Source organism: Danio rerio, chromosome 17 (genome assembly GCF_049306965.1).
Source record: "Danio rerio strain Tuebingen ecotype United States chromosome 17, GRCz12tu, whole genome shotgun sequence".
Classification (NCBI taxonomy): Eukaryota; Metazoa; Chordata; class Actinopteri; order Cypriniformes; family Danionidae; genus Danio; species Danio rerio.
Window position 1 is genome coordinate 56,627,501 of NC_133192.1, and position 23,393 is coordinate 56,650,893.

Sequence of the window (23,393 nt, forward strand, 5' to 3'; positions counted from 1 at the left end):
AAGATTTCAAAAGCAAAAAAAAAAAAAAACTGATTAAACAAATTATGTGAACAAAACATTTAAATAACCTTTTCATATATCACCCTTTTAAAATATACGACTGTTATGAGATGGCGGCAATTTTTTAATATTCAGACTCATCTGCATTAAAAAGTTTAGCAGTAATTAAAGAGATCATCTTCAAGACAGGACTTTCTGTATGAAATTAGTACAAAATCTATACTAAAATCAAAGAGAAACACAAGTCACATTTTAATGAATACCTCCTCGTGCACTGTTGAGGTAAATGAGGGGCAAAGAAAAGCTGTAATCATTTAACTTTGTTTACTTCACAGTCAATTTATTGGTGAAGGGACTAATTGAATATGCCTATTGATGGAAGGTTTGCAAAGAATTGTCATGCTCCCTAGTAAAAGTATTTTGTAGTATTTTCAAAATACAATATTTTATTTTGATACTTGTGGCTGCTGTATTTTGTAGTTTAATTTGATAAACTTAAAATGAAGGTATTTGATATATTTTTAATACATTTTAATGGATTTTTGCCCATCCCTGACTGTGTATGTATGCGCTTTTTAATGTCAACTTTATAAACGCTTTAGCAATACATGTGTCATGCCAATAAAGCAGTTATTTAAATTGAAATTGAGAGAGAGAGAGAGAGAGAGAGAGAGAGAGAGTATGGGAGGAGGAAAAGCGGAGCAAAGCAGCTCCATAAGGGCGGTCACATAAAACCTGCCTGCCGAACTGGATGCGGGTCACTCGGTGATGTCCTCAGTGCTGTTCTCGAGTGTTCTAGGAGCTACAGCCACCCGCCTTTACACTGGACTCAGGTTTTCTTCTTCTACGTGATGCGGAACTAATAACCTAAGCAGTGCCTTCAAAGGTTGGACTTTTGTTTATGTGAGGCGAACTCCTTTGAGACCCGTTTTACCGTCTTCATATCCAAGAACACCGTGCGCATCTCTTCCAATGGTGAGTCCTATTCAAAATAACAGCATTCATCTGGCGATACTTTCCACAGAGTCACAGCAAGAAGTGATCGAAGACCTATATTTATATAGCATATATAGATACAGTGACTAAATGGAAGTCATTTACGCCCTTTTATTCTCTCCGGTGACTTAAAATTGGGGCAAAGTGAGTTTTGCATTCGCACATTCGAACTTTAACCTTAATATAATTTCAGAAACATATCATTTGCAAATACTAAACAGGGAAATCATATTAGCAGCCAAATTATTATCAAAGTAAACATTGTTCAGTTAAATAAATAGTGTTACGGTTGCGTTTAAGTCTTGTATATGATTTTAGACCGATTAAAGTAGCGTGGTAAGCATTATGGAGCTTGTCAGACAAGTTCAAAAATGTTCAAAAATGAACGAATGTGCGAATTTAAAACCAATTTTACCACAAATTACATGAACGCCCCCATTATAATCATTAAACCTACCTTCACGTCTGATTATTAAAAGCTACATCAATTATATGAGCACTCCTGTTTGTAAACAAATTGTACTGTGCGTGTTAAAATGACTGATTTTAGTTTGTTTATAGTGTTTTGGTAGTTTAGAAGCAGCGGCGCGCTCAAACACCTGACCGCGCGCGCGCAACCAGCCGGCTGGATGAGCGCGTCCACATCTGCACACAAATATAGCAGTGTGGCATTGATTCAAATTAAATAAGTGCGTGTTGTGGTTTCTAAAACCACATTAGTGGGGTTTTTATTGTTGTACGCATCCTAAATCACGATGGTAGAAGTATAGTATTCATATATTACATTATTTTACGACACAGCGTTGCTCAAAGGGCTGAACACACTCCTGGTCAAACAACACATAAGTAACGTAATACACAAAAACAACTCCCTCAACAAACAATGAGGGAGTTTTAGAATCTACAACCGAATTCTAAATGTTCTGAAACCGGATTCATTCCAAGTAAACTGGCCTTAGTAAACAATTCACACTGCTAGCTCAAGAAGGCCATACTGAAAAAACATTAATAATATGCATATTTGTATCTAAATTCCAGTTAAAATATAAATAAACATTACTTGATAGTCAGTGATCACTATCAGTTTATAAATCAACATCTGTTGTTATCATTTTTAGTCAAATATTGTCATTCTTAGTCCAAGCTAGCATTTAAAATAGAGGTTAAGTTGGCTTTATATTCACATTCGTTCAGTGACAACTCCCTATATTGTTTACCACGGCACTTTAAATATTCGGTCTAAAATAACCTGCAAGTGTGACTTGAAAATTAACGCTGTTTATTTTACTGTGAACAGTGTTGTACTTTGATAGTCATTGGCTGCTAATATGATTTCGCTATTTAGAGTTTGCAAATAATACTTTTGTGAAATTATATTATTAAAGGGGAAAGTCTAAATGTGCGAATATAAAACCAACTTTACCTCAATGCATTAAAAAAAGGGTTTTAGTCAGAAACTGAACCAGTGCATTTGACCTCGCTCATGTTTTGAATGTCTATGAGTCGTAATTAGTCTTAAATGAGTTGTAGTGAAGAGTGATGGCCCTCAGTCAAGCGTAAGAACACGACTGAAAATCTTTTACGAGGTACATTATGGCATAAAGGGGACACAACCTCACGAGCCACTTGGCAGGGATATTTAGATTCAGCTCAAGGAGGTGGAAAGCAAAAAGTGAAGAAATAAGATACTGTTGAAATAGCATGTCATGCCAAATACTTATTCGAAAATAAACACTGTTGCAAGAGCTGAAGCCGGTCCACTGGTGGTTACAAGTCGACACATGCTGTTGTCTAAAGCAGGGGTCTTGATGCAAAAGTAAAGGCTGTTGGTGGATATCAGTACCAACAAAATTCATGTTAATTGGTTAAATCAAGTGCAAATAGCTGTTTAAGGTTACATTTTGACAGCACACTGCCTTTTCTTATCACAGTTTATTATGGAAAGGACAAAGACACAATCAGATGGAAACTTTACTTGTGTTTTTACTTAGTAATTTCTTTGAATGCAATACTTTTGTTTATCGTTTTGCAATGGAGACTGGAGAACAACCAGTAAAAAACAACACATTTGGTGGATTTAAAGGGATATGTAAATGGGATACGAAAATGTAAATTTACTCACTATTTACTCACCCCTGCTGAAAAAAACAGCTTAAACCAGCCTAGGCTGGTTGGCTGGTTTTAGCTGGTCGACCAGGCTGGTTTTAGAGGGGTTTTGGCCATTTCCAGGCTGGTTTCCAGCCATTTCCATCCCTGTCTTAGCTGGTCAGGCTGGGAGATGACTACCTAAAACCAGCTTGACCAGCCAAGCCAGGCTGGGAGCCCAGCCAAAACCAGCTATGTCCAGCTTAAACCAGGCTGGTCAAGCTGGTTTTAGCTGGATTTAGCTGGTCATTGTCCAGCCTGACCAGCTAAAAGGCTGTAAATGGCTGGAAACCAGCCTGGAAATGGCCAAAACCCCTCTAAAACCAGGCTGGTCAACCAGCTAAAACCAGCCAACCACCCTAGGCTGGTTTAAGCTGGATTTTTTAGCAGGGCCTCAAGTGGTTCCAGACTTGAATGAGCTTCTTTCTTCTGAAAAGAAGATATTTAGAGGAAAGCTGAAAGCCCATAGTCATTGAATTCCATAGTAGGACAAACGAATACCATGGATATCGATGATTAAAGGGTTTCCAACATTTTTAAAAGCATCTTCATTTGTCTTCAACGGTGGAAAGAAACTCTCAAAGTAAAGAGTGAGTAAATGATGACACAAATGATTATTTTTTTGAGTGAACTGCCCCTTGAATATAACTGCTCAATCAATTAGTCACACTTCAGCATCTCATTTTCCAATTGAACACAATGCTGCTTGTGTGTCTCCAGATTTGATTTGTGAATAAAACCCGACAGAGGTTAAATCCTAACATTGGCAGCCCTGCACTGTCTGTTCCTCTGCTAACTTACACCCCCATATACCCTGTCCACACACATCTGAAGGACCATGTGCATAACCTCATCTCATTAACGGGGCTAAGGTAGAGCAAAGTTGAACGCTGTGAGATTTACATGACTGCGCCAAATTAAAGGACCATAAAACCCAGCCTCTGCTAAAAAGCACATGCGTTGCACTGAGTCTTCAAACAGGGATTCTGTAAATATTTAGGGCAGTATCTGTAGGCTTTTAAACAAGAGTAGGTGGTCTGAAGAACCAATTGTTTGTGCTTAGCTACATGGTTTCTGGCATGGCCGATCAAAGTCTTTTGAGTTACGCTCATTTTTATGGTTTGCTCTCGACTTAATGAGCTGTTTGCGTTGTTGTTAAACTGCAGACGTTAGGAATCTAAAAGCCACCAGCCTCCGGTTAAACACCAATTTCTGGTGGTATATAATACACATAAGTACAACTAGCATGAGAAATGATGCTTTATTTTGAAGACAGACTGTGAAACTTTAGGTTTGTGAAACTTTAGGTTTGTGTTTGGTCTGAAGGTTAAAATGAAAGCTGACTTAAAATGACAATAGTTGTATTTATTTTTTTATTTCATATCCTATTTTAAAACATACACCCAATTAAAATAGCTAAAACATAGACAAATAATGTGAAAACTACTTATTTTTTGTCATAATTACGTTTATATTCAGAAATTATGATCATTAATATTAATAAGTACGCTATTTTTATTCATTCATTTTCTTATCGGCTTAGTCCCTTTATTAATCTGTATTAATAAATCTGTATTAGTCTGTTAATGAGCTGTTTGCGTTGTTGTTAAATTGCAGACGTTAGGAATCTAAAAACCACCGGCCTTCGGTTAAACACCGATTTTTGGTGGTATATAATACATATAAGTACAACTAGCATGAGAAATGACGCTTTATTTTAAAAGACAGAATGGGATAGAGGAGAGATAGAGGGATAAATAACACTCATGACCACACACACACACGGTGTTCTTGTTAAAATGCATCATTCCTGTTGTAATGCTTGGACTTGCTCCAGAAGAACCAGAGTCCAAGAAATGACAAAGTGCATGCGTTGCTATGCTCAGCTATTGAGTTCAGCTGTGGATTCAACGATGACGTTGTTTTCTGAGATTGAGCACTTGTGATTGTTATTAGGCCACACAAATTATTCAGTTTGTTAAAATTATTCAATTGAGGATGTCTCTCCTGATTTTGGCACAAATGTTACGGGTCGACAAAAGCGAGACGGTGCCGCTTGTATGCACGAATTAGGGTTTTAAAGACTGTTTAAAGAGGGGACCATCAATAAAATAGGCAGCTCCTTTGTGGACCATCGAACCTCTATTTGTATGTAAATTGTAATGGTTGTCCTTTGAGGTGTTGACACCTGGTAGTCTGCTAAAGATAATGGGTGCATCCCAAATCGCATACTTGTGCACTACTCCATGCCACTTTGTAGTATAAATAGTACACTTCCTGACAAAAGTCCTGTCGCCTATCTAAGTTTTAGGAACAACGAATAATAAGTTGACTTCTAGTTGATTATTTGGTATCAGAAGTGGCGTATATGAAAGGTAAAGGCCTCTAGATGACGCTTATTTGAGCACAATAAAATCTGATCATACCTTGATTATTAATGATTTGATTAGGACAGTAAGATCTGACTCTGCTCAGACTAAAGTCTCATCACTGAACAGAAATAATGTCCAGTATAGAATATAAAGTCCTGCTGCAGTGGAGACAGAATGAATATTGTGTCTGACTCCATCATGAGCTTGGAGGACTGCATCCATACATCTCTGACATGACTCAAATCACTGATTAATAAAGTCATCTGGAATGAAGAAGAAAGCGTTCAGCAGGACTCCCAGAGCTCATCAAGACTCTTTGTGTTAATCTTCAACGCCTCCTCCTTCATCTTTGCCCAGACATGCTCAATAATGTTCATGTCTGGTGACTGGGCTGGCCAATCCTTCTTTGCTTTCAGGTGATTTGATGTGGAGGCTGAAGTATGAGAAGGAGCGCTATCCTGCTGGAGAATTGGTCCTCTCCTGTGGTTTGTGATGTAATGGGCAACACAACAGGCTGTTGATGTTTTTGATGACACTTTAATTGACATTCTCCCTTTGTATGTGTCATCGAAGGGGGAAAGCCCCGCCCATTTGTGCCAATCTCTCCATCATTAGCAGAAACAGCCCTGAGTAAGAAGCAGCTATCCACTATTAGAGTTTCGATTCTGCTATTTTCGTGACACGTTAGTGTTTGTGGCTCCACCCTCTTTTGAAAAGCATCTCATTTGAATTTAAAGTCATTAAAATGCCACAATTTGCATCAAAACTTAAAAGGCTCAGTTTCAAAGGTTTATTAAACAATATTTGTAAGGTATTTTGCGCTGAAACTTCCCACACACACTTTAGGGACATCAAAGACTTATTTTGCATGTTGTAAAAAGGGGTGTAATAGGTCCCCTTTAAATTAAACACTTCATGTACTATTGCTTTCAGACACTGAGGATGGATTACTTAAATTATTTTAGATTGTGCAAGCAAAAATTCTCCTACACAAGTGATTATGTGACTCATAAGTACAATAGTGTTTTTTTTTTCACTAATTTGGCAACCGTTAAACATTGCCTGGGAAATGGCTGGCATTTCTGTTTTTCTGTGATCTATTTGGGATGACACTAAGTGAAGTTTCATAAACTAATTTTGAGAGGAGCATGTGATGTGATTAAGCACTACTGGCTGCTCATCTGTAATCAGTAATAATCCAATCAGAGGGACCCTAGTTTACTATAAATGGATCATTTTCATCCTACTGCTCTATCTTCGTTTTGGAAGAATCCCCCCTTCCACCCCATCTCCTCCTTTTCCTCCCTTTCTAAAGGGAGAGTTCTCGAGACCTAACTGATCTCGGATCTCCTGATATGCTTATTGACCAAGCGGGAACCCTGGGCTCAAATATCTCCGAGCTCAGGGTTCTCTCCCTGGACAGCATGCCAAACCTGCTATAAATGCTAAGCATATCTAAGTGGAAACTCTTGAAACTCTACATGGTTTAGTGTATATTGTGTCATTCGGGATGTAACTAATGTGTTGCGCAAGCAGCATGTTAGTCGCTATTTTTACTCCTGTTTTGCCAACATAAAACAGTTTTACTACAATGTTTGCTGTAATGAGATGTTAACCAGCAAATATACCGTTGTCTTTCAGGAAAAGGATCTCCCCGCGATTCTCAAACAGCCTGCCAGGACCACGTAACATTCGCTTGAGGAGCTCGTCCTGCATCACCTCTCGACAAACATGGACTGTTTCCCCATGCTTTATTTTCTGTCGGTGAGTAGACCACTCCTATCCCGTTCCAGTCGCATTATGGAGCAGTAAATATTTGGAGCCAATTAAAAGGCTTACCCGATTTTCACTAATAAACAGGCCAATCAGAAGCCAGCTTTTACATTACATTTGAAAACTGAAGACTGCTTTTATTGTCAAACAGCACAATATTAAAAATAATATATTGGAAAAGTTAAATGGAGACCAGCTAGTGTGTGCTGTGCAGGTAAACTTCACTCCTCTGACCTCTAAAGGTGCTCTTGCGACAGACGCTAGAGGCCATGGTCTTTTGCCTCCTTGGTAGAGCAACCGACTCCCATGTGGAAGGTCGCTGGTTTGATACCAGCTCGGAGTGGGTTGGGTGGTGTAGGACCGGTGGGGGTACATTGGTGCCGTGACCCGGATGGGAGTGAGGTGTAGAGGGGTGAGTGTAACGGAGGCCAGCTAGTGTGTGCTCTGCAAGTAAACCTCACTCCTCTGACCTCTAAAGGTGCTCTAGCGACCAATGCTAGAGGCCATGGTCTTTAGCCTTCTTGGTAGAGCAACCGACTCCCATGCAGAAGGTTGCCGGTTCGATCTTAGCTTGGAACTGACGGGGTTACAAAAGCATGATTTATTCAACAAAAACATTGATATGGAAAACAGAAAAAGTCTAGAGTTTTCTTGTCTGACAGTGAAACACCCAATTACAATAGCTAAAACATGGACAAATAATGTGAAAACTACTTTTTTGTTGTTGTCATAATTACGCTTCTATTCAGAAATTATGATCATTAATATTAATAAGTACGCTATTTTCATTCATTCATTAATTTTCTTATCGGCTTAGTCCCTTTATTAATCTGTTGTCATTTGAACCCTTTAGACCTTTTCCAATTTTTAGACTGACATGAGAGTGAATCGATTATATTTCTATTATACTTTGGAAAATGATTCTTTAAACACGCACACTCTTTTCAATGTGTTGTTAAAAAACACTACGCAAATACGTCCACACTATATTTTCTTTAGCTGTAACTAAAGGAAAGTCTAAGACTATTTTTAGTGTTTTAATTTTCATGTTTAATTGAACGTGTCCCTTGCCTTGTCATTACAATTGCTTGTCTAAACAAAAATGGACGTAAGGTAGATTCTACCACAGTTTTGTTTGTTGTTGCGTTCTAAAGCGTCACATGCATTTCAGACTGTTTTAAATTAGTTTAACACCATGTTCGTGGCCCATTGACTTCCATTATAATAAGATTTTTTGATTGCAAAGCCATAAAATCGTGCATTTTTTAATTGTTGGTGATTTTTCCCTGTTTGGAAAAAGTAAAAGTTGTAATTTTTACTGTTGATCATCAGTTGGCAGCCTTAACCCTTTAGATAGGCCTGTGCAAAACAAGTTTCTGTCTTTTTTACATGTTCAGTGGAGTAAAACAGCAGATTATAGTGTGCGTGCATATACACACTTACTATGTTTACTATGTTCTAAGAGCTGAGCATGCTTAAATGTCTCTATAATGGCTCACTATAATCCAAATAGCTCAATTCCCCTTATTCTTTGATGACGAGCAAGCACAGCCATTTGATTTTTTATTTTTTTTTTGGCTTGAGGCTCCCTGTCTTATTCACTTCCATTCATTTTTAGATGTTAAAAACTGCTTGTTTTGCTGTTTAATGTTGCAAACTGATATTTTCTTATTATTTTATTAAACTTGGTCTGGATAGTCATGCAAACATTTGTTTGTAGAGCAAGTAGTTTTACCGTTTTCTGCCGTTTATTATTCCTAGTCATTTCTCCCATAGGCGACTGAATCTGAAGTTCTAAAACAATCGCGAAAAAGGCGCACTTCCGCATTTTACAATAAGGTCAATATAAAAGCAAGCAACTGATGATCAAAAGCAAAAAAAAATTACACATTTTCCCAACAGGGAAAACCAGCAACAATTAAGGGCGTACTCGCACTATGCTATCCGAACTGTGCCCAGGCCGCCCTGAATGGCCGCCCTGCGCTGAATCGGGCTCAAGCACGGCCGGCCCTGGCCCAGTTGGAAGAGATGGGCCTGAGCACGGTTCACTTGGGCTTTGGTGCGGTACGCTTGTGTGTGAGTGCAAAGGGCGCCAAAGCCCGAATGCTCTTTCCCGGTTTAAAGCAACTGTACATAGTGTGAGTACAGCCTAAGAATACACAATACTATGGTGTCAAGGCTTTGCATTTTAAAAATGTCATTTTAATGGAAGTCAATGGGGCAAAAACTGCCCGAAACACAGCAAAAGAGTAGTACGTTAGCTGACAGTGTATTGAGTTTTTGAATAATTTCAAAGCATTTTTATAAAATATGTGTCAAAATAAGATTTGTCTCCAAAAATCACACAATTTGCTGAAACACAGTGAGAGTTGTGGCCAAATTAAGACTTAAAATCACCTCAAAAAACTCCTGATCAGATTGCTAAAGTAGTGCAGGTAAAAATGTGGTTGAATGTGTTTGAATAGTCACGAAAGGAGAAAAAACTCACACAGATTATGATTAAAATCTTCATTTGAATGCTTTTCACTTGTTTGCTTACCTGCAAAAGCGAAATGTCCTCACACAGCAGATTTGAAAGACGCCGGCGCTTTCTCGTACTGTTGCCTCACTTCGCCGGCGCTTCCTCGTACTGTTGCCTCAGCCTCACTTCACCGCCACTCGCCATGTTAAAGTGTGGAATGATGGTCAAGCCCCCCCAAACTTATAGCACAGTAATTGGATATTTGCTCACGGGGAGGAGTTTCCTCATCTCAGCTCATGGACTTACAGGCACACACAAATTATTTAAACGCAAAGGAGAGAAAACCGCAATTCACAAGCGCGTATTGAACCGTGGAGGTCGTACCCTACCTTTTTTTCATTATAAATATATATATATATTTATATATATTATATATATATATATATATATATATATATATATATATATTTATTTATTTATTTATAATGAAAAAAATAGGAGAAAATTTTTAAATAGGAAAAGAAAAAGGAAAGAAAATTAATTCAATGTTTAAACCTGGTAACCTGGTTGCTTTTAATGTATAAATCCAAAAGGTCTGTCTCTCTGTTTTTAAAATTTGTATCTGTCTCCTCTGCTTGTATCTACGGATATGTTCTACACTGTTTCATTGTATTTGTATTGAAGCTAATGCCTCAAAGTCATCCTTGCTTTTTTGTTTCCCATGTTTTCGGCCTGTCCACCAGAGACATCATGATTCCTGGTAATCGAATGCTGATGGTCATTTTATTATGCCAAGTCCTACTGGGAGAAAGCAGCTATGCTAGTCTGATACCCGAGGAAGGGAAGAAGAAAGCGTCGGCTCTTCACCTGGCTCAGAGTCATGAGCTGCTGCGGGACTTTGAAGCCACGCTGCTGCACATGTTTGGCCTGCAGAGGCGTCCCAGACCCAGCCACAGCGCCGTCGTACCACAGTATCTGCTCGACCTCTACCGCCTGCAGTCAGGGGAGCTGGAGGAGGCAGGAGCGCAGCACGTCAGCTTCGACTATCCTGAAAGATCCACCAGTCGAGCCAACACCGTGAGAGGATTCCATCATGAAGGTCAGACAGTCAAACACCACACCAAAAGTGCATTTGTCATTCTTGCTTTAAGGGGTTTGTTCACTCGAAAATGAAAATTCTGTTATTAATTATTGACACTTATGTCATTTCAATTCCACGAGACCTTTTGATTCATTTTTTGTAACTAGAATTTATCCCTTCAGACCTTAATTTTGAGTTATTAATGAGTTCTCTGTTCTTAAAGGTGCTCTGAAGTTTGACACACAGTGGTTAAACTAGGTATAGACTGATTTCACGCGGCCGCCATTTTCAAAAGCGAAATCGAGGCTGCGGTGGGAAGAAAACTGGAAGTATCATTATGAGTTACATAGGAATGTTGTGTAACTGGCTATATAGCTTATCAGCGAAGAGAAAGTGACACAAATTTATCATTTCTCCGCCTTCCGGGTGACCTGAAGGTCCGTTCTGAATGAATGGTGAATGTAAAAAGGGATATCAGAGCTCATTTTCAGCTAAATTTAGGAAAATGGCACTAGTTAGCTAACGTTTTCTTACCCAAACACACGTTTTAGATGCCGTTTATCAAACTCGAGTTAATAAACTGACTCTTTCACTATATTAGACTTGTCACGATACTGAATTAAAAGAAAAACCGGCAATTTCACGCTAACATTTAAGGCACTGTTGATGGCTTTCTTAAAACAGCGCTGATTTGCCATTGTGGTCACGTGTTTAACAGAAATGATTGTGATTGGCCGAGAAGGTCATCAGTTCACCCAGGGGCGCAACTACACATTTACTGAGGGGTATGCGGGTTCAAATTTTGTGTGATCCCTCTTATTTTGGCAAATTAATAATTAAATTAATTAATTAATAATAAATGAAGACAAATTTTCAGATTAATCTTATAACTTTTGACATTATGTATGATTTGACAGTTTATTTTGATAAAAACAAAAACAAATCTAAACAGTTACATCTACATGAACACTTTCGGCTGTGTGACTGCATGTTATTGTGTTAAATGATTTTGAATTAAACAATAACAATGTTATATTTTTATAAAATGCAAAATAATTTTTTTTAACAAAACATATTTATTTATTTTTATTATTTAAAACTTTTAATAAGGGTTTTGGCACAATGGCGCCCCCCCCATGTGTGGCGCCCCTATGCGCCGCATATACTGCATACCCCCTTTTTGCGCCACTGAGTTCACCCACCGCTGTATACTGAGCTCGACTGATCTTGACGGCTGCTTAACGCTCCAGTCCGTGTATCTGTGTTTGCACTGGGTGAAGAGCGGTAAACTGAGCACAAACCAAACACAGATACACGGAGACGGAAGCGCGAAGCCGTAAAGATCAGTCGAGACATGCACGCTCAGCAGCGCTTCCATGTTAGCGGGGAAATAGCCGGGTTTAAAACTTCAGTACCAGGACAACACTATCACAGACAACACGAGGGTGTGCTGCAGAGAACTGCAGTGTTTTATCACTCACCGGGTTACATAGGCTGAAGCAGGAAAGCGTCCTCACGGTGTTTAACTGGTGCCATGAGCTGAAGCCTGGGACACTTAAGCGCATCACTGAGATTGTGATCTTGTTTGATGCTAAATTGCTTTTAATTGTTTAAAACAAACTTACTAAATAATATTAAAGTGATGGTTACTCCATTTTCTGCATTTTGAAATCCCGGCAACAGCTGGAGGTTTATAGTACACGGCATGTTACTGCAATGTTTACAGTGTTCGTCCTATACTTCCGGGTTTCTTCCCACCGCAGCTTCGCTTTGGTTCTTTAAAATGGCAGCCGCGTGAAATAAGCGTATTGCACACCTGGTTTAAAACCATTTCGCAGGTCAGAGTTCACCAAGCTTGAACAGCAACCTGCAAAACTTGACGCATGACTCTGCATTTCCGGTCTGACGCATTCCCGTGCGTATGAATAGAAGTCTATGGGAAGAAAAGCCCAGTGTGACCGCAGCTTAATGCTGTGTTCACACCAGTCGAAGCGTCAAGCGCGAGTGATTTACATTTTAAGTCAATGCAAACGCGCGAATAGACATCCTGCGGTGCAAATTAAGCGCTTTGCGTGTTTGACGTGCTTAAAAAAATCGTAACTAATGCGGACATTCTCACTGTGTGAACCAATCAGGAGCTTGCTCTTGTTGGGGCCTGATTTTCACGTAGCGCCTGTTGTTAGTGTCCCGGGGGAAATCCTCTAGCCGAAACCGACAACAGTTCATCAAACTGGGCTCGGCTCAGTCAGAAGCACCACTGAAAGCCTCCATCATCCAGGTTCAGTTTCTGGAGGAGTTTATGAGCTCACAGAGATGGGTGCACCTCTGAAAGGATCTAGTAGACTCTGACACAGCCCTAAACATATTGACGCTGTTTTTCAGCTTTCATTAAGCACACAAACACTGTTATTTTCTTAATAAAATTCATGTTAGCCATTTAGCAACGAAGCTAGAGTCGAATCGAATGAAGCGGATTTGACGTGCGAATGAACCAGGGCTTAATGCGCGAATAAATCGAGTAAACTCAAATCTTCAGGCTGCTATTTGCACGCGATTTATCCACGCGTTTTTCATCTGGTGTGAACACAGCATAAGGTAAATAAGAAAATAAAAGCTAAGGGGCATGATAGAAGGAATATTTTCATATTGGAGGTTTTGTCCAAACACACACCTGAAGATTATATTCAGAACATCAGTAAACTGACAATGATCAGGTCAGGTACACCTCACGTGCTTTACTCAGTGTTAAATGCTAATAATGTGAGTTTAAACGCTATTTTACATGACATTTATAGCCATATACTGAAAGCAGCAGCAGATAGCTCACCTAAGATCTTGAAAATAAACCGTCTGAAATTGAACTTTAGAGCTGTGACTATAACACACATCAGTTCAGCATCTACGTTTAATCATGTTAAAGAGGTTTAATATGTATTCATTAGATTATAAACCTTACTATGTCGTTGGAGTGCAGTGAGTGCACTATTCTGTGCTTCTGAATGGCTGTATTTACATTTCTGTCGGGTTTCGTCTGGCGCAAACAGCCAAACTGCTTATCCCGTATTGTGTTGTTAGGACGCGGGGTTACAATGTAGCCTGCTCCCCTAATGTTTACATTCAAAATATTTATATTATTTGCTATTTAATAACCTCCTCATGTGGAACTCTGAATCTGCTTCTCATTTAAGAGTGCTACTGTCCACCAGAGGTCGCATTTCAGTCGCAGATGCATACCTTGAGAGCCTTCCTGACTGAATGAATGAAACATGCGGTTTAGTTATATTTAAAACTAAATTCAGTCATTTAATCGGAATAATTTAGACTGATAACAATTTAATAAGCGACTTCTATAGCATTATTATGCTGCATAAGAGGCAAGTATCTGCATCTAAAGTTGAATTAGATAATACATGCATTTACATAACAATTAAAGTGGCAAAATTTAATAGGATTCAATTCAAATATAACCTTCTGATCACAAGGGTGATTGACAAAATGATAGCTGGATTTTAGAAAATGCCAGCAGGTGGCAGCAAGTAATTATATTACTAAACGAATAATTTATTTAGGCCGATTCATTTGAATCAAGGATGTGTTCAGTAAGTTTTGCCACTGAGTAAACTGAATCGTGAATGACATAAGATCTATATTACTGATATATAACATTACTCCGCTGTTGTATATATATTATGCCTACACTGAAGTCAGGTCTGCTGGTCACTACAGTCAGAATTATAAGCCCCCCTGAATTATTAGCACCCCTGTTTATTTTTTTCCCCAATTATTGTTTTAAGGAGAGAAGATTTTTCCAACACATTTTTAAACACAATTGTTTTAATAACTGGGAGAGGCAGTGCTGTCGCCTCACAGCAAGAAGGTCGCTGGGTCACTGGTTCGAACCTCGGCTCAGTTGGCGTTTCTGTGTGGAGTTTGCATGTTCTCCCTGCCTTCGCATGGGTTTCCTCCGGGTGCTCTGGTTTCCCCCACAGTCTGGCTGGAAGGGTATCCGCTGCGTAAAAACTTGTTGGATAAGTTGTCGGTTCATTCTGCTGTGGCGACCCCAGATTAATAAATGGACTAAGCCAACAAGAAAAGGAATGAATGAGTTTTAATAGCTCATCTCTAATAACTGATTTATTTTCTCTTTGCCATGATGACAGTAAATAATATTTGACTCGATATTTTTCAAGACACTTCTTGACAATACAGCTTAAAGTGACATTTAAAGACTTAAGTAGGTTAATTAGGTTAACTAGGCAGGTATTAGGCAAGTTATTGTATAACGATGGTTTGTTCTGTAGACTATCGAAAAATTACATAGCTTAAAGGGGCTAATAATATTGACCTTAAAATGGTCTTTAAAAAATGAATAACTGCTTTTATTCTAGCCGAAATAAAACAAATGATAATTTCTCCAGAAGAAAAAATATTATCAGACATACTGTGAACATTTCCTTGCTCTGTTAAACATCATTTGGGAAATATTTAAAAAGGAAAAGGGAGGCTAATAATTAACTATACAAATGAATTCGCTCCATGGTGTGAAATGTGACAGTTTCACCATGTATTATAAGAGCTGGTCAGCAAAATAAAACAGATGACATGCTAAGATGCCTAAGTATGATAAAAAATTACCTTTTAAGGCAAGCACAGGTTGCTGAATTTATGCCTAGACGAAAGTCCATTAAATGAGATAATGCACAAACTGAGAAACAGCTGATGACGGCACGGGTTGATGTTTGGTGGACACAGAACTAAATTTAAAGCTGTTTATTAATTTCGGCTTTATCACATTTTTATCTTGTGTGTGAAAACTAAATGTAACGAAAACAAAAGTAAACATTTATTTATGTTCGTTTGTTGTTGATGTTTTACCGTTCGTTAGTTTTTCTGTATTTAGCGATCAAAACCGAGAAAACCAATTATACGCATGTACATGAACCGTGAATCTATTTTGACGTACGAATGTTGGGATATTTGTGATAATACTTAAACAGGACAGAAATACTGAAGGAGAAAGTAGATTTTAGCAGTGCTCTCGATGAGATTTAGAGAGCTTTTTCAAAAGCCTTCATACTTTGTCATGTGGATCTTGTTGAGGGACTTTCCTCAACATGCAATTATTTTAATGCTACTCTACAGATTTCTAAATAAACTCGTGCTGCCAGCCGTGTGGTCTCTGGTCAGACAGATTTCCCAGAAGGCTTCAGAAAAATACACGTTCAGTCCTAAAGTGACCCAAGACCGTCGGCATGGTTAAACAGTTTATTCTGGAGATTTTACTTGTTGTAAGCTTTGTGTTTAAATCATTGAGAGTTGAGATTGAAAAATGAACAAAGAAGAAAAAGTGAGAAGTCCACTGAAACAAAAGCAAGTTCTGTAACTAGAATTGATAGCTTAGATTATTTTTAAATGCTCTGTTTTATGTTATTATATACTGATATTATATTCACTGTTTGGCTTGAGCTTGAATTTAAAGATGCAGTATGTAAGTTTGACACCTAGTGGTTTAACTAGGTATTGCACTCCTGAATCAATACATATTTTCAATCGGCTCCTTCTCTGATGAGTCCACGCTAGAGCAGGTTGCCAGATTGAGGTTGAGTGTGCCAGACTATCGAGCCTAAAGGCTGATTTAAACTGTTTTCTAACAAAAAAAGAAACGGCACGCAATAGTAGGAATATTTTCCATTCTAAAAGGAGTTTTTGACCTAACCAACACCTGGTGTTTCTCACAGGTGAACAACTATCACCACAGGTGCACCTCATGTGCTTTATTCAGAGTTAAATGCTTATAATAGGAGTTTGAATGCAATTTTACACAACATTTATTGCCATACTACTGAAAACAGCAGCAGATAGTTAGATCTAGAAAACTAAATAAACCATTTGAAATTAAACTTTAGAACTGTGACATTTCACAACCATATCATAACCAACACATACAGTTGAAGTCAGACTTATTAGCCCCCTTCGAATTTTTTTCTTCGTTTTTAAATATTGTCCAAATGATGTTTAACAGAGCAAGGAAATGTTCACAGTATGTCTGATAATATATTTTCTTCTAGAGAAAGTCTTATTTAGTTTATTTCGGCTAGAATAAAAGTAGTTTTAGATTTTTTTAACACCATTTTAGGGACAAAATGATTAGCCCCTTTAAGCTATATTTTTCTCGATAGTCTACAGAACAAACCATCTTTATACAATAACTTGCCTAATTACCCTAACCTGTCTAGTTAACCTAATTAACCTAGTTAAGCCTTTAAATGTCACTTTAAGCTGTATAGAAGTGTCTTGAAAAATATAAAGTAAAATATTGTTTACAGTCATCGTGGTAAAGATAAAATTAATCCGTTATTAGAAATGAGTTATTAAAAATATTATGTTTAGAAATGTGTTGAAAGAAATCTGCTCTCCATTAAACAGAAATTGGGGAAAAAAATAAATAAGAGGTCTAATAATTCAAGGGGGCTAATAATTCTGACTTTAACTGTATAAGATTTAGCATGTACTTTTAAAAATGTAAAGAGGTTTAATATGTATTAATTAGATTATAAACCTTATCATTTCGTTGGAGTGCAGTGAGTGCACTATTCTGTGCTTCTGAATGGCTGTAAATTTCTGTTGTGTTTCGTCTGGTGTAAACAGCACTGCAAATCTCATCGTGTAGCATGTTTTAGGAGACAGGGTTACAATGTAAACTGCTCGCCTTATGTTTACCATCGTAATGTATAGATTATTTGCTAACTAATTACCACCACATGTGGAACTCTGAATCTGCTTCTCATTTCGGAGGATGTTTTTGTCTACCAGAGGTCTTATTTTGGTCATGTTCGAATACTTTGAGAGCCTTCCTCTACTGAATGAAAAAAAAACAACAACGCTGTTTTCCATTAAGGCAACCCAGGTTGCTGAAATATAATAAGCTTAACTGCCATTAAACTGCCATATTTCTTTCAAATGACTATTTTATTACCTAAAAACTTTCTTATGTGTTTCGTTGAGCATCATCTGTTGTTTTTGGCTCCTATAGTAAAGTACGGTAAAATCCTACAGAAGCAAACATATGCAGATTGATGCAGATGCTGATATATTTTTAGCCAAAGTTTATTATGTCATTCTGATAGCTTCTTACGAACTTATTAAAAGTGTAACTTCTTGGATAAAATAAATATTAATCATCCGTCTGTATCTCCAGTAGCATTTCTTAGTAGAAGGAAATTGGATGACTAAACCTCTGTACCTTCAAAACATAATGAGAGCACATAAACCGTCCTCAAAAGATTAGAGATGTTATCAAGGCTTGGGGGAGATCATTTAACCGCTGAGGAACTGTGAATGTAAAGGTTCTGGAAATAAACCCTCCTTAGAAGCCTTTGCTTTAGTTTAACAAATTTCCATTTGCATTATTTAACATTAATACCTTTTAAAGGGACAGTTCACCCAAAACTGAAAATTCTGTCTTCATTTACTCACCCTATATTTGTCACAAAACTTCTTGTTTAACACAAAAGTCGATATTTTGACTTAAGTTGAAAACCGGTAGCTATTGACTTTCATAGTATTTGTTTTTCCGACTATCGAAGTTAAAGGCAACTGGCTTCCAACATTCTTAAAGAAATAGTCCACCCAAAATTGATAACTCCCACAAGATTTACTCTCACTCATGTAGTTTTAAACATTTATTAGTTTCACTCTTCTGTTGAACACAAAAGAGGATATGTTGAAAAATGCTGGTTGGTGGGATCTTCCATAGCAGGAACAAAATGACTGGGTACAACCAACCAGGATTCATCAGAATATCTTTTTATTGTGTTTAACAGACGGATGTAGCTCCAATAGGTTTTTAAAGTAAAGAGAGCGCAAATGATGACAGAGATTACATTATCTTCTTTTAGGATCAACAGAAGTTACCTTGAAACCTTTAGGGTGAGCAAACAGTGATTTTCAAATGTTTGGGTGAACTATCCTTTTAATCCATAGGTCTCAAACTCAATTCTAGGACGGCCGCAGCTCTGCCTAGTTTTGCTCCAAACCTAATCAAACATAGTTGTTCCAACAAATCAAGGCGTTCAAGGCTACTAGAGACTATTAAACAGGTATGAGTTGGAAGTGGTTGAAGCTAAACGATGCAGAGCTGTGGCCCTCCAGGAATTGAGTTTAAGACCACTGCTTTAAACTCTAAAGCAGAGGTGACCAAACTTAGTCCTGGAGGGTCGATGTCCTGGAGAGTTTAGCTCCAACCCTAATCAAGCACACCTGAACAAGCTAATCAAGCTCTTGCTAGATATACTAGAACAGGGGTCACAAATCTCGTTTCTGGAGGTCCGGTGCCTTGCAGGGTTTAGCTCCAACTTGCCTCAACACACCTGCCTCAGTGTTTCAAGTATACCTAGTAAGACCTTGATTAGCTTGTTCAGGTGTGTTTGATTTGGGTTGGAGCTAAAATCTGCAGAACATCTGACCTCCAGGAACAGGTTTGGTGATCCCAATACCAGAAGCTTCTCGGCAGGTGTGTTGAAGCAAGTCGGAACTAAACTCTGCAGGACACCGGCCCTCCAGGACCAAGTCTGGGCACCCCTGCTCTCAACTATCAATAAGACAACAGATTTCTAAGATGTAAAGAATCAGTTTCTGATTTTGACTGGTGTGTTTTTGTCCTCCTCTAGAGCACCTGGAGGAGCTGCAGTCAGACGGCTCCCAGGAGACTCCTCTGCGATTCGTTTTTAATCTCAGCAGCATCCCAGAGGACGAACTCATATCCACCGCAGAGCTTCGCATCTACAGGCAACAAATAGATGACGCCTTCTCAGACCCAGATCAAACAGGGGACCATGGTTTGCATCGGATAAACATATATGAGGTGTTGAAGGCGCCACGGGAAGGACAGCTCATCACGCAGCTCCTGGACACACGTTTGGTGAGGCACAACACCTCCAAATGGGAAAGTTTCGACGTTAGCCCTGCAGTGTTGCGCTGGACCCAAGAAAAACGCTCTAATCATGGCCTTGCTGTGGAGGTTGTACAAATGAAGCGAAACCCAGTTCAAAAGGGACGACATGTTCGTGTAAGTCGCTCCGTGCATCCTCTTCCGAATGAAGAGTGGGACCAGCTACGCCCCCTGCTGGTCACATTCGGACATGACGGCAAAAGTCACCCGCTGACTCGGCGAGCGAAACGCAGCCCTAAACAAAGAGGTCGAAAGCGTAATCGTAACTGCCGGAGACATGCGCTGTATGTGGATTTCAGCGACGTAGGCTGGAACGACTGGATTGTGGCACCGCCTGGATATCAGGCGTATTACTGTCATGGAGAGTGTCCCTTTCCATTAGCCGATCATCTCAACTCCACCAATCACGCTATCGTACAGACACTGGTGAACTCGGTGAACACCAATATCCCCAAAGCCTGCTGCGTGCCCACTGAGCTCAGCGCAATCTCCATGCTTTACCTGGACGAAACGGACAGGGTGGTGCTGAAAAACTATCAGGAGATGGTGGTCGAGGGGTGTGGCTGCCGCTAAACGGAGACTCTTACCACAAAAACATCCACACGTGGACACTTATTTATAACTTGTGTTTGTCATTTCTTGTCTGATCGATCATATATTTTGACAGAAAGTATATATATATAAATATATATTTATATCGGTGTAGTAAAAAATAAATAAAATGAAAGTGTCCTTATTTGAATTATATAATTCAGCTTTCCATAATGTATATCAGACTGTATAAGGTTTTTTCTATATGGAGCCAGATCAGTCTCAAAAATTATACATTTACAAAATAAATTTCATACGCTCACAACAAAATTATCATTTACAAAATCCAATTCGTGAATTCAAAACACAATTCGTAAATACACAAATCCAATTAGTAAATTCAAAACAAAATTAAAAAATGCTCAAATTCAATTCGTAAATTCAAAATGCCATTTGTAAATACACAAATCCAATTTGTAAAGTCAATACAATTTGAAAATACACAAATCCAATTAGTAAATTCAAAACAAAATTAAAAAATGCTCAAATTCAATTCGTAAATTCAAAATGCCATTTGTAAATACACAAATCCAATTTGTAAAGTCAATACAATTTGAAAATACACAAATCCAATTCGTGAATTCAAAACACGATTCGTAAATGCACAAATTAAATTCGTAAATTCAAAACGTGATTCGTAAATACACAAATTCAATTTGTAAATTCAAAACGTGATTCTTAAATACAAAAATCCAATTCGTAAATTCAAAACAAGATTAAAAAATACACAAATTCAATTCGTAAATTCAAAACACGATTTGTAAATATACAAATCCAATTCGTAAATTCAAAACGCGATTCGTAAATTCAAAACACAATTTGTAAATACACAAATGCAATTCGCAAATTCAAAACACTATTTGTAAATACACAAATTAAATTCAAAATGCGATTCGTAAATACACAAATCCAATTTGAAAATTCAAAACACAATTTGTAAATACACAAATCTAACTCGGAAATTCAAACACTATTTATAAATACACAAATTTAATTTGTAAATTCAAAACGCGATTCGTAAATACATAAATCCAATTCATAAATTCAAAACACGATTTAAAAATAGACAAATCCAAATTGTAAATTCAAAATACGATTCAAAAATGTGCAAATTCATTTGATTTTTACTTGTGAATTTACAAATTGTGTTTACAAATTGGATTTTGTAAATGTGAATTGTGCTGTGCATGTTTGAATTTTATTATGTAAATGTATAATTTTTGACTGATCTAGCTCTGTATTTCTATGAGCTAGAATAATTAGAAAGCCACTAAAAGTTTATTTACTGCTAGTATTTATTTGTTTAATACACTATACGTTCGCCAAAATAGAAACACATAGCCAAGCGACCCCCTTATTGATCAGAATACATCGTTTTGTACTTAAATTAGAGCACTGTGTGAAGTCCTAGGAAACTGATTTTCCTGCTATATCAGTTCAAGGAATCAGATATGTATTGATGTGCATTACTGTTTTGCATCAGCATGTGATTTACAAGTTCCCAAAAATAACTTTGTTTTTTTTTTAATAAATTGTGAAACATTCCAAAAGCGATGTGAGATGAATAAAAAGATGGTATTTGTTATTCGCTCACACACAGATACAGTTCACAGTTATTTGCATTTATTATAGTTCATTTTAAGACATAGGTTTTGAATTTCTATAAACAAAACTGTGTTGGGGTGCGATTTTCAAACAACGACATAACTCGCGGCTGAATGATCAATAGTACGATGCATCATTTGGGAAAAGAACGATGTAGTGACGAGTGCAATACAAAATTGTAGTTTCTCTGTCGCAGATCTGTCGTTTGAACCACGTTAGTTATGACGTTAAACCTCTATAATGACATCACAATCTCACGACAATTCGTAACTTTTGTATTTAGTGGCTAATTCGTATGAATTCGTACGATCTAATTCGTACAATTTAATACGATTTGCTCATCCCCCAATGACAGTTGGGGTTAGTTGCCACGCCTCCTTTTTAAAATCGTACAAATTCGTCTGACTGAACTCGTACGAATTAGCCACTAAACTGGCAAAATGTAAAATACTTATGTTTTCTTGTGACATCAGGCTGATAATGACGCTCTAAACGGGGTGGAGTAACTACTTTAGAAAAAGAAAAAAAACATCGATTTTGACACGCATTAAAAAAAAATCCAATATTAGTTTTTGTAAAAGCATGCCCTCGCTTTCCATATTATTTGAAGTATATGTAAACGACACATTTAGAACCTGTATATGTTTCCTTTACAAATATTTTTGAGAATATTCCATATAAAATCCCTTACCTAACACGTATTCTAATCTCATATATAAATCGTTCATTTTTGTAGGCTTGATTTACAGTAGGCTATGTATTAAGAAATAAAAAAAAATCCTATTTATTAAAAATAATTATTGTCGGTGCCAATAGCCTAGTGGTTAAGTGTGCCGACAAATAGCACAAAGATGCTCATGTCCACAGGCTCGAGGTCCCATGCCGATCCTTCCCCTCTCTCTGCTCCCAATGCTTTCCTGTCTGTCCTTCACCGTCCTATCAAATTAAAGGTGAACACGCCTATAATAATAATATTTATTATTATTACATAGGATATTGTTTATTTATTTATTTATTTATTTTCTTAAATATCTACTTTTACAATTTGACACATTCAAACCACAGCAGAAATCTTCTAATCTACAGGCTCATGTCTTATTTAGTTCATATACATTTCTTAAGAAATAGACTACTATAAATTAAAAGATTTAAAAAATTTAAAACTGCTTTTATTCTAGTCGAAATAAAACAAATAAAACTTTCTCTAGAAGAAAAAAAATTATCAGACATGCTGTGAAAATTTCTTTGCTCTGTTAAACATCATTAGGGAAATACTTAAAAAAGAAAAGCAAATTCAAAGGGGGCGAATAATTCTGACTTTAACTGTATATGCATGTATAGACTGTTAACAATTTCCTGTAGAATTCACAGTAACTTACTGACAGCAGTTTGCCAGTAACGTACTGTAAATCAATTACT

The 23,393-nt window shown here is 37.6% G+C and overlaps 1 protein-coding gene and 2 long non-coding RNA genes across 4 annotated transcripts in view; 1 reads left to right on the forward strand and 2 right to left on the reverse strand.

Moving 5' to 3' along the window:
* LOC141378398 (uncharacterized) overlaps positions 1-1,607 on the reverse strand; it is a 19,134-nt gene extending 17,527 nt beyond the window's left edge. The window contains exons 1-2 of the long non-coding RNA XR_012392963.1: positions 1,454-1,607; positions 740-982 (exon numbers count right to left, since the gene is read on the reverse strand). This is a non-coding gene — a long non-coding RNA (uncharacterized lncRNA). The remainder of the gene's footprint in view (positions 1-739; positions 983-1,453) is intronic.
* Positions 1-23,393, reverse strand: part of LOC103909099 (uncharacterized) — a 502,230-nt gene that overhangs the window by 27,303 nt on the left and 451,534 nt on the right. The window lies entirely within an intron of this gene.
* Positions 761-21,877, forward strand: bmp4 (bone morphogenetic protein 4). Of its 2 annotated transcripts, NM_131342.2 has the most exon segments (5): positions 777-975; positions 7,155-7,277; positions 10,491-10,846; positions 19,498-20,686; positions 20,808-21,877. In NM_131342.2, coding segments are annotated over 2 exon segments (1,203 nt in total). In that variant the 5' UTR covers positions 777-975; positions 7,155-7,277; positions 10,491-10,497; the 3' UTR covers positions 20,352-20,686; positions 20,808-21,877.

What these genes read in the sequence shown, in the direction of transcription:
- bmp4 (XM_073926945.1), top strand. Translation starts at nt 10,498, where the DNA reads ATGATTCCTGGTAATCGAATGCTGATGGTCATTTTATTATGCCAAGTC. An exon ending in GAGAGGATTCCATCATGAAG is followed by an intron (nt 10,847 to 19,497) that starts GTCAGACAGTCA and finishes GTCCTCCTCTAG; the next exon opens with AGCACCTGGAGGAGCTGCAG.